This window comes from Zeus faber (assembly GCF_960531495.2).
Source record: "Zeus faber genome assembly, chromosome: 17".
Classification (NCBI taxonomy): domain Eukaryota; kingdom Metazoa; phylum Chordata; class Actinopteri; order Zeiformes; family Zeidae; genus Zeus; species Zeus faber.
Window position 1 is genome coordinate 21,075,654 of NC_137204.1, and position 14,810 is coordinate 21,090,463.

At 46.6% G+C, this 14,810-nt stretch overlaps 1 protein-coding gene across 1 annotated transcript in view; it reads left to right on the forward strand.

The window, feature by feature from the left end:
- The first annotated feature begins 2,667 nt into the window (after positions 1 to 2,667).
- mrrf (mitochondrial ribosome recycling factor) overlaps positions 2,668 to 14,810 on the forward strand; it is a 16,772-nt gene continuing 4,629 nt past the window's right edge. The window contains exons 1-4 of the mRNA XM_080018201.1: positions 2,668 to 2,738; positions 5,424 to 5,597; positions 6,433 to 6,585; positions 11,323 to 11,438. Of these exons, the coding sequence (XP_079874327.1) occupies positions 5,426 to 5,597; positions 6,433 to 6,585; positions 11,323 to 11,438 (441 nt within the window). The 5' untranslated portion in view covers positions 2,668 to 2,738; positions 5,424 to 5,425. The remainder of the gene's footprint in view (positions 2,739 to 5,423; positions 5,598 to 6,432; positions 6,586 to 11,322; positions 11,439 to 14,810) is intronic.

Sequence of the window (14,810 nt, forward strand, 5' to 3'; positions counted from 1 at the left end):
GAGATCAGGACCACATTGGGTCGACCATGTGCCTGACCGTGGGCTGAGTACGAGGGAGGCTGGGCAGAGAGTTCAGCCCCACACCATTGCATCTACAGTATCATCCGTACATTCAGAAATGAGAAAAAGGTTACCTACCACACTATCTACACTATGCTACTGCTTTTATATGTATACTGTTGTATACTGCAGTCCGACATATCAGTAGGTCCTATGTTACTCAGTGTCTGTCCGCCAGTGTCACAGTAATATCATTTTATATTGGAAAATATCTATATATATTTTAGCTTACTGCAACCAATCATATCATATTTCTGGATCTTCTGCAGAACTGAGAGACGACCAGGACATGGTGGAAGACACCGGGCACCGAACAGGAGACCGCCGACGAGAAGTCCAGAACCACATAATTGCAGACAACACAATATTTAATAATATTCACTGGGTGAGCTTATGTCTACGCTGGACCATGCCATTCGAGGAAATCTCAACAGAGGGTTAAAGAACAGCGCTTTGAATATGTGCAAATAAGTTCTATACTGTGAATTTACTATCATATCAGCACTGTATAGACACAGTAGTACGGCAATCCAGCGTGTTGTGCGTCACCATATTGAGTGCTCTAGGTCTATTTCTCATATTGTTTTGTTGTTGCTTCAGAGATTCTCGGAGCCAGATGCCACTGCAATTCAGCATGTTCATATTTTTATTGATGAGGACTGCTTTAATCCAGCCAAAATACGATAAAATAAGATAAACCTTTATTAGTCCCACAAGGGGGAAATTTGCATAGTTACAGCAGCAAAAAGTGACATCAGAAAATAGAGAGCGTCAATAAAGAGTCGTAGTAACTAAAAAGTAAGTAGGATCAAGGTAAGGACTATATGCAGTGTAAAATATATATAAAATATATACCTAAGTAGAAACAACATAAATTGGAAAAAGGGGACGGGGGACGAAACATTAATGGTCACTGGGCTATTGTGAACGTCCCTGGACGGCATGGAGGGAATATCCCTGTGCGTGCAGCCGTTAGTCAGCGAGCTGTCCTCCATCGCCATGCCGACCTTGGGCCCACTCATCACATTCCTGGACACAATACATGGCAGCATCCTCATTCCCGGTATGTTGTCATCTGGGACAACGTGAGTTTCCACCGGGCTGCTCCGGACCGAAACTGGCTCATCGACCACCCACGAGTTATTGTTCTATTGTTCCTCCCACTATTCCCCCATTCTTTAACCCAATGTAAGAGGGGTTTTTTCAGCATGGCGATGGAAGGTGTATGACCGCCATCCCCTCTTCTCCAGGCAGTGGAGGATGCATGCGGTGAGGTGGGCGTGGGGGCATTCGGCGGCTGGATCCGTCACTCCAGAAGCTTCTTTCAGCATCGCTTGTGATCTGGATGGGGATGTAGATGACGTGCTGTGGCCAGACCAAAATAGGAGGCAGGACGCAGCCCCATTTATTTGTTTTTTCTTCGATTTTGCGTTTGTTTTTGTCTTTTTATGTTCAGAGCATACAAAAAAATTGGCGTTTTTATTTTGTTTGTGTTTTTGTTTTACAGAAACACATTCATCTTCCTGGATGGTTTTTTTTTTCTGGTTTTGTGCTGTTGGGTATTTAAAGTGTTAAATACGAAACACAAGTGTTTCCAAAATGCTGCATTTTGGAAATACTGTAAATAAAAATGATACTGTTACAGTGTTGCGTGTGATATGATATGAGTAGATGCACATTACTGTAACCATCTTTTACAACCGAATACAGTGTAACACTGAAAATGCAAAAGGCATTCATGGTAGTGTTTTGTGTTGACATCAGAGTGTTGTTGGTTGTTAGAAAGACCTATTCATATGATGGTGTGTGTGCGCGTCATTTTGAGGCAATAAAACCTTTTGGAAAGAGAGTTTTAAAAAAAAACAGTTTTGAACGCAGTGTTTGCTTTTGCTAGGAGTCTGTAGAGTTTTTGTTGTTTTTGGCATTTTTTATTTTTTTTGTCTGCGCTTTGGTGTCTAGAGTGTTGGGAAAACGATCCAAATATTGAAGGCTCAAGAAAACGTGTGGGAAAAACTGCACCGTAGAACCCCGTTGCCCACAATGTACCGCGGTAAAGCACCGGCAAAGCGAGAATCAATTCATCAAATCAAATAACGGCCGCAAAATGGTCGCGAAAACAATGAATGATTGAACGATAAAACGTTAAATAATTGTCGGAAATAATTACACCGTCCCTACGATTAAGTAAATCCCCCCCTGGGATTATTAAAGTATTTCTCATTCTGATTCTGATTCTGATGATGAAAACATCAGGGAGAGGGCGATGACAGCTTCCATATACAGCGTTTTAGTTTAAAACATGGAAATACGTTACAAATCGCCCAATAATTAAATATGTGATTTAATTATTAGAGTAAAATGTATATTTTAGAATTTCCCACCGTTCGCATTCGCTCCGCATGCCTTCGCTCCACGAAAACAACGGCGCATAATGATTGCGTCCCCGGTGGCGCTGAATACGGGTGCGCTTGGTTTGCCTCTGCTGTGGCCCCCCTTGTGCCGTTTTCTCCATTTCTCTCCAACGTAAGCCCCACGCCCGCCCGCCCGGAACCATCGCCGAGCGACAAAACGACGCGCTACTTGGGAGCGGTCGCACAATGATGACGACATCGGCGCCCGCTGCGCTTTTCCTGCTCCCGTCCCCCGCCGTGCGTTTGTGAGGGTGTTTGACGTTAAAAGTAAGTGCAAAGGATCTATTTCCCGTGCGCGTAGAAAACATGGTCGTATGCGGCGCTGCCCCTTCGCATGTGCTCAGGGAGTGTGTGTTTGGTTGTCCTGTGAAAAAGGAGTAAGGAAAAAGAAAGACACGCACGCACCATCACAACGACCTTCGTTACGAGGCAGCTGATAGTAAACGCCGCTGTATTGACGGAGGCTTCCGTGCAGCGTCTCCCGTTTCATTCGTCGCAATGCTCGATTCCAGAAGGGATCAGCTTACATTGATTTATTATGTTTATTTATTTGGACGTGCCGTTAATGTCATAAAATAACTGCCAATAACGTAATATTTTTTCCGTTCTTAACGCCATAAAAGTCATAACTTAGCAACAATGTAAGAACGTCTCTGAACCGACAACGTCATAACTTTTTGCGCATATTGTAATATATCATAAGTTATTACATACATACAAATATAAGTTATTAAATCAATAGCTGGGTTAAAAAAAACAAAAAACAAACAAAGCTAATACCTGGAGCCGGTAATGTCATAATATACGTATGTCGCTTTATTTAAGTTTTATTTATTAGCAATAACTTTAACCTTACTGTTGCCATTTTCAAAATAACACACACACACACACACACACACACAGTTCAATTAAAATAAACTCAGTTGGCAGTTGTTTTGTTGTTTTTTGTTGTTTTTTGTCAAGAATGGCCAGTGAGAACCATATCCGATATTTCACTGCACTGCTCCCTCCCCCCTCCTAACCTTAATGCCAAAGAGCCACAATGTGGGGCCCCCAGCTGTCCCTCAGAAGAGGGGCGTGTCTAAAAGCTGCAGGATGTGAGGCTACAGTGTCCCACTGAACACCTGTGCTGCGCTGCCTCTGCTTGGCTTCCTCCCTAAAGAGATCTGTCACCGTCTTTTAACCTGCTCTCTTCTCATCCCGGAATATTACTTATTACAGGCGCCTGCCAGGAAATCACCGATATGCAAGATGGTTTTGTATTAGACTCGTAGCACTGGTTATATGGTCACCTCTTTTTTTTTTTTTTTTTTTTTGTTCTCCACAATAGTTCATTTAGAAGTGAGTTAAATACCTGTTCAAACTACAGGGTTTTTCCGCCTTCAAGTTATCGAGGAACTGTACCTCCATGAAGACTGTCCTTCCTAAAACACGTTTATGCTTAAAGAAAAATATTGTGAACAATCTCACACGTACGAGACCTTTGATTTTATTGGATATACTTTTTTAGTGTTAAGAAATGTTCAAAAGTTGTCTCCTGTTTTGTATTGAGAATTTTAGTGAGGTAATGATTTCTTTACGTCTGCTCATAGTCACCGTTTACATTTTTCAAACGTATTTCTAAAAAGTATTAATGTAATCGATGTCAGTCCCCGTCAAATAAAGCTGCTGGAGGCTGCTGTCCATTGTGTTTACACAGCTGTATGGTGTTGTTTCTAGGCAACATGGAAAACTGATAAGAATCAGGGGGGCAGGAAAGGATATTTATTTACATTTGTTTGGAAAAGAATCTGTCAGATATGGGTGTTTTTGATGAAAGAGTAATGATACACTTGCTGGTTTTTGAAGCCTACGCACACATCCAGAGGCGGCTCATGCGGTATCCTGCGGGAGATGTAACACTTAAGTTATCACCGACCTGCTTGTCCAGATATCCTTATCAGGAAGCCTGTCTGTATTATGTCTTGAGAAGGAAAACCACACACATGGAATTGGTGGAAGGTGTGAGTGTTGTTCACCTGCCTGACACAAGGCGCGCACACACACACACACACACACAATGCAACATTCTTGTCATAAGCAAATACGGTAAAAAGGTGTAAAACCCATAACAAACAGAGTATGTCGTTCATGATCTAATGCGCTGCGAGCTGTTCACACTCACTGAGTGTGAAAGGCATGGTTCAGTGTGTATGCTTTACAAAAGTGTGTGTGTGTGTGTGTGTGTGTGTGTGTGTGTGTGTGTGTGTGTGTGTGTGTGTGTGTGTGTGTGTGTGTGTGTGTGTGTGTGTGTGTGTGTGTGTGTTCCATGGTTCAGTGATGGCAGCAAGCTAAGGTGAGGTTGGCAAGGTGGGAGATGGTGAGTCTCCTTGGTTAGTAGAAGAGTGGGAGCTGTGTATTTTTTTTTAATGCCTTTTGATATATATTTCATATAATGTGTGTTTTTATGACTATTCCTTAAGTTGTTATGCATGTTTGGATATATTTCTCTATTTCAGTATGTTATTGCAGCCTATGTACATTTAAATGAGAAATGGACTTGTAGGCTTGTATAATATTTATATTTTCATAAATATTTTGTGAATTCATATCTGCGTGGCTGCACGATGCTGTTGTGCTGTGAAATATGACAGAAATAGGGTTTTGTCTTGTTTCAAATCATGTTTTTCTGACCAAGAGTCTGATCATTGTCAAGGTAATAGGTTAGTAGAAATAGTTGGCCCACCCCCTACTGGTCAATGTGTGGTATTGCTTCGTAGAGGTTGTTTTAGCTCACAGTAATAAATGAAAGCATCGTTTCCCATGGTGTGCAATCTTTTATTTAAGCATGTATATTCCAAAAGCAGTGCGAGCCGCTTCTATCTCTCTCTCCATTTGGATTGTCTTCCCCTGCCTCCTCTCCGTTATCGCTTAACTATCCCTTTGGTTTTTTTGGGGTTTTTTTTTTTACAGGCATGGCTTTGAGTCACCTGGGCCTCCTGCGGCCCGCGCTGTGCCGGTCCATGGTGCGGCTGGTCGGGACCCCTGCGATGGGAACGGCGGGGTTCACGTCTCCCTTCCTCAGCCACCAAACCCCCAGCCCCTCTGCCGCCTGCGCCCGGCTCTATGCCACCAAGAAGGCAAAAGGTCGGTGGAAACGTAACAAGGTCTTTTCTTTTCTGAGTCTGGCGTCGGCATGCTATCGTTCCCTCTCTCTTAATAGAACCTGCTTCTTAGTCATCCCCCGTGCTTTGTAGATTGGAGTATCATCTGTAAAAAATCTGAAATGCTTTTGATGAATGACTACCAGCAGAATGAATGGTGTGTGATGTGAATTCTGGGGGGAAAGAAAGGAGAAAGTTGTTGATTGACCCATCTTTTTTTTTTTTTTTTTTTTTTTTTTTTAAGGATTATTTTTTTTGAAAGCCCTTTTTTTTTGGCAAGTCATATCCGTCCATGATTTTCTTTTGAATCTGCATTTCTTTGTAATGACGAGTGCCTTTTATATTGGAGCGGCTGGACGACTGTTGAAATCCTACCTCCACCCGTTCCGTGGAGGAAGGAGGGCTTACCTTTCTAGTTGTGACATTTCTAAGTGCTTCCAAGGTTCCAAAAAGCCGTGCACTTCGCAAAGAAGCTCTCCCCTTGTATCATTGCAGTCTTCATTTTAAGAGATTAAAAAAAAAAGAAAAAAAGAAAGGTTCTGTAGCTTTATGCGTGCAGGCGGAATACAAACTGAGTCGCTTCACATTCTATATGTCCTCTTTGTCCCCTTTGAAAGCCGATTGCTTCTAATCAAATGGGAGGAAACCGCCAATCAATCAATAAAACGAAAGAAAACGAGTAGACCTGATCAATTCATTATTCTTCTGTCTGTCTGTCTGTCTGTCTGTCTGTCTGTCTGTCTGTCTGTCTGTCTGTCTGTCTGTCTGTCTCTTTCTTTCCCTTTCATTTCTCTCTCTTTCCGCTATTTTGTTCCCAGCCAAAGCGAAGGGCCAGCCGACCAAAGTGAACCTCAACTCCGCCCTGGTGGAGGACATCATCAATTTGGACGAGGTGAAGGAGGACATGGCGGCCGTTCTCCGCGCTCTCAACGACGACTTCACGCGAAACCTGAGCATCCGAACCTCGCCAGGTGGACCCCCGGCCGCTCGGCCCGTTTTCGCTTTTTTTGTTTTTATTTTTATTGAATTAATTATTTTTATTCCCCCTCCGCTCCTCGTCGTTTTTGTTTTTAACACTTTATTGCCTCCGTAACATCTGGGTGTAACGTAAGTCAAGTTTGGCCCACGTTCGCCCGCGATAAATCACACGCACGCACGCACGCACGCACACACACACGCGCACACACACACACACACACACACATAGGGAGACAAACGTGAGCCCCTACTCTTAGGTTTAATAAGGTTTTCGTCCTGGTTATCTACTTTGTGAGGAATATAGTAAAGTGCACATCTGCTAATCCAAACGCATGCTGCTTCTCAGTCTGGAAAGCTTGTCTCTCATATATCTGATGTATGATGTTTAACCCACAATTACTGGAAGAAAGTATTGGAAGGTGGGGGGGGGAAACGTCAGCCCTATCATCTGTGTTTTTTGTCGTCTTTATTGAGGTTTCTTTTTAATAACAGTCCACGGAAATAAGGAAATAAGCTACTTAATTGAATAAAAATGTAATGTTTTTGAAAATGTTGCCAAACAGTTGAACGTGGATCGATGGGGCGTACATAAACGTGCGGTGAGACGCCAGGTTCAATCGCAGACGTTTTTTGGGGTTGTTTTTTTTTTTATTATTCAGGAGCGGACAAACGGGCGGAACGCCGCACCCTTTTTCCCGCGCCGTGCCTGCTCCCGTTCCAGCTGAGGATTCGACGAAAATGTCGTCTTTTATTTTAGGGGCAGAGATGGAGGCTGGATACCACGGAGCATCTGGTGTATTTACACGGAAAATACGCTCCAACCGGTCAATTTCAATTGTGAACTGCGGGAGAGCTTTGTGGAGCCGGGTGTGTGTTGTAACGCTGTATATCTATTTGCATTTTCATGGTTTTCGATAAATAAGGTGGCAAACACAAGTTACCTCTGAAAGGTGTCAAATTCTGCGAAGATCGGTGAGGGGAAATAATTCTTTCACGGGTTTCTGGGCTGACTTTTCTAAAACATGGGGCTGCTTTCTCCCTGCGATGCTTTCTATTCAGAACGGATACCAAATTGAGGACGGAGGAATCCCCTGGAACGTGCACTTTTTTGTTTTTGCGCGTGAGGCCCGGGCGTCCACCTCCTCGCTTTGCGTCCACCCCACGGAGCGCCTCCGGGGCTCAGGGCTCCACGTGACCTCACCTTGACCTCACTTTCCTCAACCACATCCAGGTTACAACCCCTCGCCGCCGGGCTGGAACAAATGTGCGCTCGGGGCTCGGGGGCTCGGGGGGAGGGGGGAGGGATCGGGGTGAAGTGGAAAGTCCCTCGAGGGGAGGCCACCGCAACCTACATGCTAATTAAAATCTCTTGAGTTTTCGCCGTTTCTCTGGTTTTTAAATGAGATGTAATGCAAGAAGAAAAGGAATAATTACCCCCTTCACCAAGCCCTCACCTGCTTCCCGAGGATAAACATTCTGAATTGTAAAAAAAAAAAAAAACATTCCCGCAAATGAGTTCAGTCTGTGACGTTATTTTCTTTATTGTTTTCTCAAGTCTTTCTTAATTCTTTAATTTCTCAAAATTATTGACTCCTGTATTCGTGGGTTAAATTTACACCGGCTTAGATTTGCAGCAGCCCCCTTTCCTGTTCCGTTCTTTTTCCATGGCTGCGCCCATCTCCACTTCTCGTGCCGCTCTGCATTCCGTATCTATCCTGCCTGCTTCACCTCCTCCTCCCCTCATCCCCTTCTCCTTCGCGCTCCGTACTCCTTCCGTCCTTTGCCCTTCCTCTCTGTCTGACCTTGCCTGCCTACTTACCTCAGCCCCCCCCACCCACCCCGCATCCCCTTCCCTCGTCCCTCTCACTCCTCCTGTATCCCGCTTCCCCGACCAGGCTTCTAGTGTGCCCTTACCCGTCATCCCTTCATCTCTCCATCCCTCCATCCCCCCCCTCTCTTCTGTCCAGCTGCACAGTAATCCGGGGAGGCAGCAAGACTTAGAGCTGACAGGAGAAATCTCTCCGACTGGAGAGATGAGATGGTGGAATGGAATGACGTCAATTGTCCGTTTGGATGTGTCAGAGAGAGAGAGAGAGAGAGAGAGAGAGAGAGAGAGAGAGAGAGAGAGAGAGAGAGAGAGAGAGAGAGAGAGAGAGAGAGAAGAGAGAGAGAGAGAGAGAAGAGAGAGAGAGAGAGAGAGAGAGAGAGAGAGAGAGAGAGAGAGAGAGAGAGAGAGAGAGAGAGAGAAAAAAGCTGAGACGAGAGTGTATGTGTATGTGTTTGTTCCATGATCGTCTCATCTGGCTCTCATTAAGGGGTGTGTGTGTGTGTGTGTGTGTGTGTAATCATGTGTGCATGTGAATGTCTCCCCTGTGTGTGTGTGTGCGCGCTGGTATGTGTGGTTCAAGCAGAGCTGAAGCTCACCTTGGCCGGCGGAGTGGCGGGGTCACGTCGAAGGAAGGATCAGCGCGGTGACCCGGTGCCTCGGTCCGGCCAGAGGCAAACGCCTCTTTTTCGGCTGTGATCGCGTGTTCCCGTGGCTCCCCCCGTGGCCTTTCCACTGGAAACTACGTTTCCCCCCCCCCAAAAAAAAAATCCTCATTCACACTGGGACGCATTAAGGAATAGACAAAGGAACGCTCCCATCTGAAGGTATAGAATAAAATGACCTGTGTCGTTTTTACTCTCTGTTCACACACATGTGTGAGAGAGTCGTTAGTTCAGTTTAGGATACAGTTCGGTGTAACAGAAAACCTCTTTGAGCGTGCCATACATCCGTAGACTTGCCTGCACCGTACTCCCCTTTGTTGTTATAGCTGCGGCGCTCGCATTATAATACAAGCGGTGACGCAAAGGTAAAACAAGACCCCCCCCCCCCCCCCCCCACGCAGCTTGATTACAGTGCCTTTCCCTCGCGTTTCTAAATTCGCGCCATCGTATGGACTCGGTGCACGGAGCCTCCTCTCCCCACTCTTCGGCGTCGACGGCGGAGCGACGGCGTGTCCTTAACCCGTTATTATCTCTCGCCCCGATAAAACGCCGGCCGCAGCCGTAAGCGGAGCCGAGCATTAGCTGCGGCTCCGTGACGCGGCGGTAGTCGTGTCTGGGGAGGCTTCGCGGGGGGGGGGGGATACGTCTCTTTGGGCGCAATTTGCGCGTCTCATCTGCGACTCAACGGGAGCTACTTGAATTTTGACGTAATTTGACATTTTCTCATATTTGTATGATGTTTTGAACCTGATTCCGAGGCCCTTCTGTCCTCGCCAATTCCTTGTCTTTATTTTATTTTATTTTTTCTCTCCTTTTTTGGATTTTTTGGAAATGTCGCCCCCCCCCCCCCGAAGCGTTTACAGATGTGTGGGCACGCACGGTCCCAGCCCAGGTAGCGTAGGTAGACAGGCAGAAGGTCGACGCGCGCAGACGCGGAGACAAAATCGCTTCGGGGGGCTGGTCCATCACACGAGAGGTGCGGCGGCGAGCCGCCGGGGGAGGCCGGGCCCGTCCGACCGCCGCCGCAAGCGCGCCGACGTCGGAAAGTCAAACAGGAAGGCGGTGTGACTGGCAGCAGGGTAGACAGTGTGCCACTCAACAGCCGATGCGCGACCTCTCGGTGAACAGGTATTCATTCTCCCGCATAATGCATTGTATTCTTCCCTCCTCGGCAAAACCCAAATCTGTGACCGGCGAAAAGTATACTTTACCCCTCAAATCACAGAGCAAAATAATTGCACGGGGAAAATCACACTGTTGGCTCACCTCCCCTTCACCCCACCACGTCCACCACGCTGCTGTGGCCCTCACCAGGCGATGGTGTGTGTGTGTGTGTGTGTGTGTGTGTGTGTGTGTGTGTGTGTGTGTGTGTGTGTGTGTGTGTGTGTGTGTGTGTGTGTGTGTGTGTGTGTGTGTGTGTGCGTGCACGGGGGCGGGGAGGGGGGTGATGTAAGACAGAGGTGGAGAAGACGGAAACAACTGCTTCTGAGGTAAGCCAGATGGGGGGGTTGGAGGAGGGGGGGGGGTGGTAGAGAGAGAGAGCGAGACAGACAGAAAGGGAGAGAGATAAATAGAGAAAGAGATAGATAAAGAAATAAAATACAACGCAAGGACAGGATTTGGCTCGATGGCGTCGGCACGGAGGTCATGGAAAGTCGCGCGTCAGCCGCCTAGTCTCCAGCATCGCCCACGCCATTTCTCACCGCTTTTACTCTGGTGCGCGGTAAACGTTGATTTTAAACATGTGCAATATTAATATTAACCCCGGTGTTCCCGTTTTCGATGATTGTTGACCGCGGTGAGGCTTGGGACCAGTCGGGAAACAACGCGGCGTATACGAGTGGCTCTGCCCTCCTGGCCAATCTGGCAAGTGCAACACATTGGTTCCGTGGCTCGGGTGTCATTTCTGTTACACTGTCATCTTTGGTCGTGTCTACCAACTGTTTCCTGTGTTCCTCACCATACCCAACATGGACGAGGCCTCAAAGGACCTCACCGGTGTCGAACGGAGTTCGAATTCTGCCTCGGATTTACCTCCTGCTTGGGCCGACAATGAAAGCAACGCGTTTTTGTCGGAAGCACCGTTGGTTTAACCAATGCAGTGTTTGTGCCGACGAGTACACTCAGTTTATAAAAACTAAATTTGGGACGGGTACGGTCCTTTTAACAGTGCGTCTCATATGTTAACTGTGCTGTGAAGTCAGGAATTTGACCGAGATGATATTTAAACTGTGTTTCAGGAGCGCTGGATCACATCGTGGTGTCCACCAAAGACGGGAAGTTTCCTCTCAACCAGCTCGGCCAGATATCAATGAAGTCTCAGCTCATAATGGTCAACATGACGAGTTCCCCCGAGGTGAGGAGGACGCACGCACGCACGCACGCACGCACGCAAGCGCACACACACACCCACACATACGCACGCACGCGCAGATGGTCTTCTTTTCCTTTCTTGTGGCTCCAGATTAACCATGAATCACTGAATAGATAGACATGTCTATTTTTCACAGAACCAAACCGTTTGCCAGGTCCAAACTAAATCTGCTGATGAAACCCAACCTACCTTTTCCTCGCTTACTTTATCTCACATCCCAGCTGATTGATTACTTGGACGGTGCTTTGTTCTAGGAACAGATAGCACCAATGACTGTGTGGGTCTGTGTGTGTGTGTGTGTGTGTGTGTGTGTGTGTGTGTGTGTGTGTGTGTGTGTGCGTGTGCGCGTGCGAGCATGTCTGTGTGTGTAATAGTGAATGAGTTATTCTGTGTGTGTGAGTGTGAGTGTGCGTGCGCGCGCATACAGACACACAGAGAGGTTTAGTTAAGAGTGTGTGCACGTGTGTGTGTGTGCGCAAGCTGTCACAGAATAGGAAATGACCTCATCTTACCCTCAGGTTAGGAAGGAACAGCTTTTCTTTTTTCTTATTTCTCTCATTTTTAACTTTCCTTCTTCTCTGAAGACGATGCCATGCTCTGGTAATCATGGCCCCAGACTAAAATATGAACCCAAGTCTGGTGCGTCCCCCGTAAACGATGAGAACTTCTATTCGGACGCGATGGTTTGAGACGTGGAAACCGGATTCCTCCGCTTTCTGAAATCCCTGCGATTCAATCTGCCCGGCGACGCCTGACGGCCACCCGGACGCTTTCTTTATTTCTGTTCCTTTAAAAATGGAACAGCAGAACTGTCTTGACGCGCCGCCCAGTTTGATTTGACGGATTTGAGCGCAGGTGCCACCTTTCCCGGCTCGTCCCGGTCTTGTAGACGCCGGCGCGTCGCAGGTCCAACGCTGAACGCTGACCTCCGAATCGGAGTTGACGCCAAAGCATTTCCGTAGGACTCCCTCTCGGGCGCTTGGGGGACGCTCAGTGCTGATTCGAATGCGGAAAATACTGAAGATCACGTAGGAAAACCATGTGTCTTTTATTATTTTTTAGCAATTGATTTATTCACTTGCTTTGTTTAAACAAAATCAGACAAATGAAACAGGTACTCAGTTCAACTACGTCGGGTGGCTCACCGGGCGAAGCGCGGCATATGCAAGGCTGAGTCCTCACCGCAGCGGCCGGGTTGGATTCTGGCACGTGGCTATTTGTCTCTCTCTCTTTTCCCCCGCCTCCCCTTTCTCCCTGCACTGTCACTATCAAATACAGCATGAAAAATGCCCCCCCCCCCCCAAAAAAATTAAAAAAAATTCAACTACGTCACATGAGGCTGGTATCTAATTAAGGTGATTTTAGTTTGGATTCTTATGAGTTTTATGAGCACAATACGGGAACCACCGTATCCTTATACATAAAGCATGGTCTGAGTCAGATTCGCATTTGATTGCAGTATTTTCTCTATATTCTCTTATTCGTCGCACCCTACAGCAGTATAATATTCGAATATTCAAAGTTAGACTGTATGAAAGTAGTTACATTAAGAAAATAGAGTTTTTAATCATTAACTCTGCACTATTCTAAATAAATGGCTAGGTTTACTCAACAGTTTTTTTTTGTTTTTTTTAATTACTTAAGTGGTAATCAATTCTAATGAACTAGTCCACTCTCAATGGCTGGAAAGTGAGTATTAAGCTTCATGTAATTCAGGCCTTTATTATTATTATTATTATTATTATTATTATTATTATTATTATTAATTAGGGATGGCCTTTATCATTGTACTCTATTCCTTACATTTCGTTCTCCATCTTGAAACATGCTGAGTATCACCGCTATCACCGCTCCCTCATTGCAGCTGAAAATAAACAAGCAGGGAGTTTTTGGTTTTTTTTTTTCGTTTTTTTCGTTGTTGCACCGTGTCCTTCTCAAGCGAGGCCGCCGGCCCTGCTTTTCCTCCGCCTCATGCCCATTTCCCTTTTCAAGCGGTGTATCGTTTCGCCGTTTGGACGCAAACACGGGAATGTATGAGGGGAAACTTCCGATGACGGCATTCATCGGCTACCTGAGACAGTCTTCCTCACCACCCCCCACCACCACCACCACCACTACTACTACACTCTGCTCAATGTCGCTCCCTCCCATCACTGTTGGCAAACACACCGACCGGTCCGACTGTGGACCTCACACACAGGCTGAAGGATGAAAACACACACACACACACACACACACACACACACAATATCCCAGTATCCTACAGTTACCTACATCATGATGACCCACACGATGGAGAGCCGGTGGCAGCGCTGGGAGCTAATAGGGTTATAATGATGCCTATCCATTACCGATTGCTCAAGAGACCCCGCCATTGTTTTCCGTTCATTCATTAGCGGGGGCCTGGGAAGCGCCGACGGAACACACCACCACCACCACCACCAGAGGCTGCAGATCACACAGTCGACTAATTAACACACTGAGATCAGAAGAAAAGAGAGGTGTTTTTTCTGCTGCATATGTGTATATGACTGTGCGTGTGTGTATTATGAGGGTATTTATGTATGCGTGCGTCTGAGTATCCATGTATAAAAATGGCTCTCGCATCGTCACACCACATTGTTATTCGTGCATTTGTTTGTTTGGTTTTGCTGGGCGGCGGTTTCAAACCTTTCTGCTCTCACACACACACACGCACACACGCGCACCCATTCCTTTCGGCCCGCCCCGTTCCCCGCTTTGAACCGCTCCGTCCTCTGTTTGATGTGAAACTTCAGTGTAATTTCTCTTCCCCCCGCCGACATATTAACCAGAACATGCCTGGCCGTTTCCACATTTCCAGGGCATTCCGCTCTGGCTTTTCTGTAACCGCCGGAGTGGTGGCGGGAGAGGTGGGGGACGTTGATGAATTTGATGCTGAGAACAATCAAACATAGGTACGGGCTGAATTTATCACCCCACACTCAAAGGGAGCCGGGGAGCGAGGGAGGGAGGGAGGGGATGTAAGGCCTGCATTCCGGATGAATTTGACAAAGGGAAAGAAATGGGACCCCATGAATTAATTCAATACACACACAAATAAATTCCTTTAATCTCACTGCCATTTCATTCCCCCTGGCGGGAGGAGGAAGAGGGGGGAGGAGGGGGTACTCCAGGAGAAAACTGACAAGTGGAAATGAGAGAAGGCTCCGAAGCTAAAAGTCGATCTGCTTTTGTTTCATGTTTCACATTTTGTTCTCCTTGGTGAACGCTCGGGCCGGGGGATTTGTCCCGCGCCCACGGGAGAGGTTTGACGTGCGCGATGCTTTATAGGAGGAGAACGGCGGAGGATAAGAGGGGCTTTTTTATTTATTT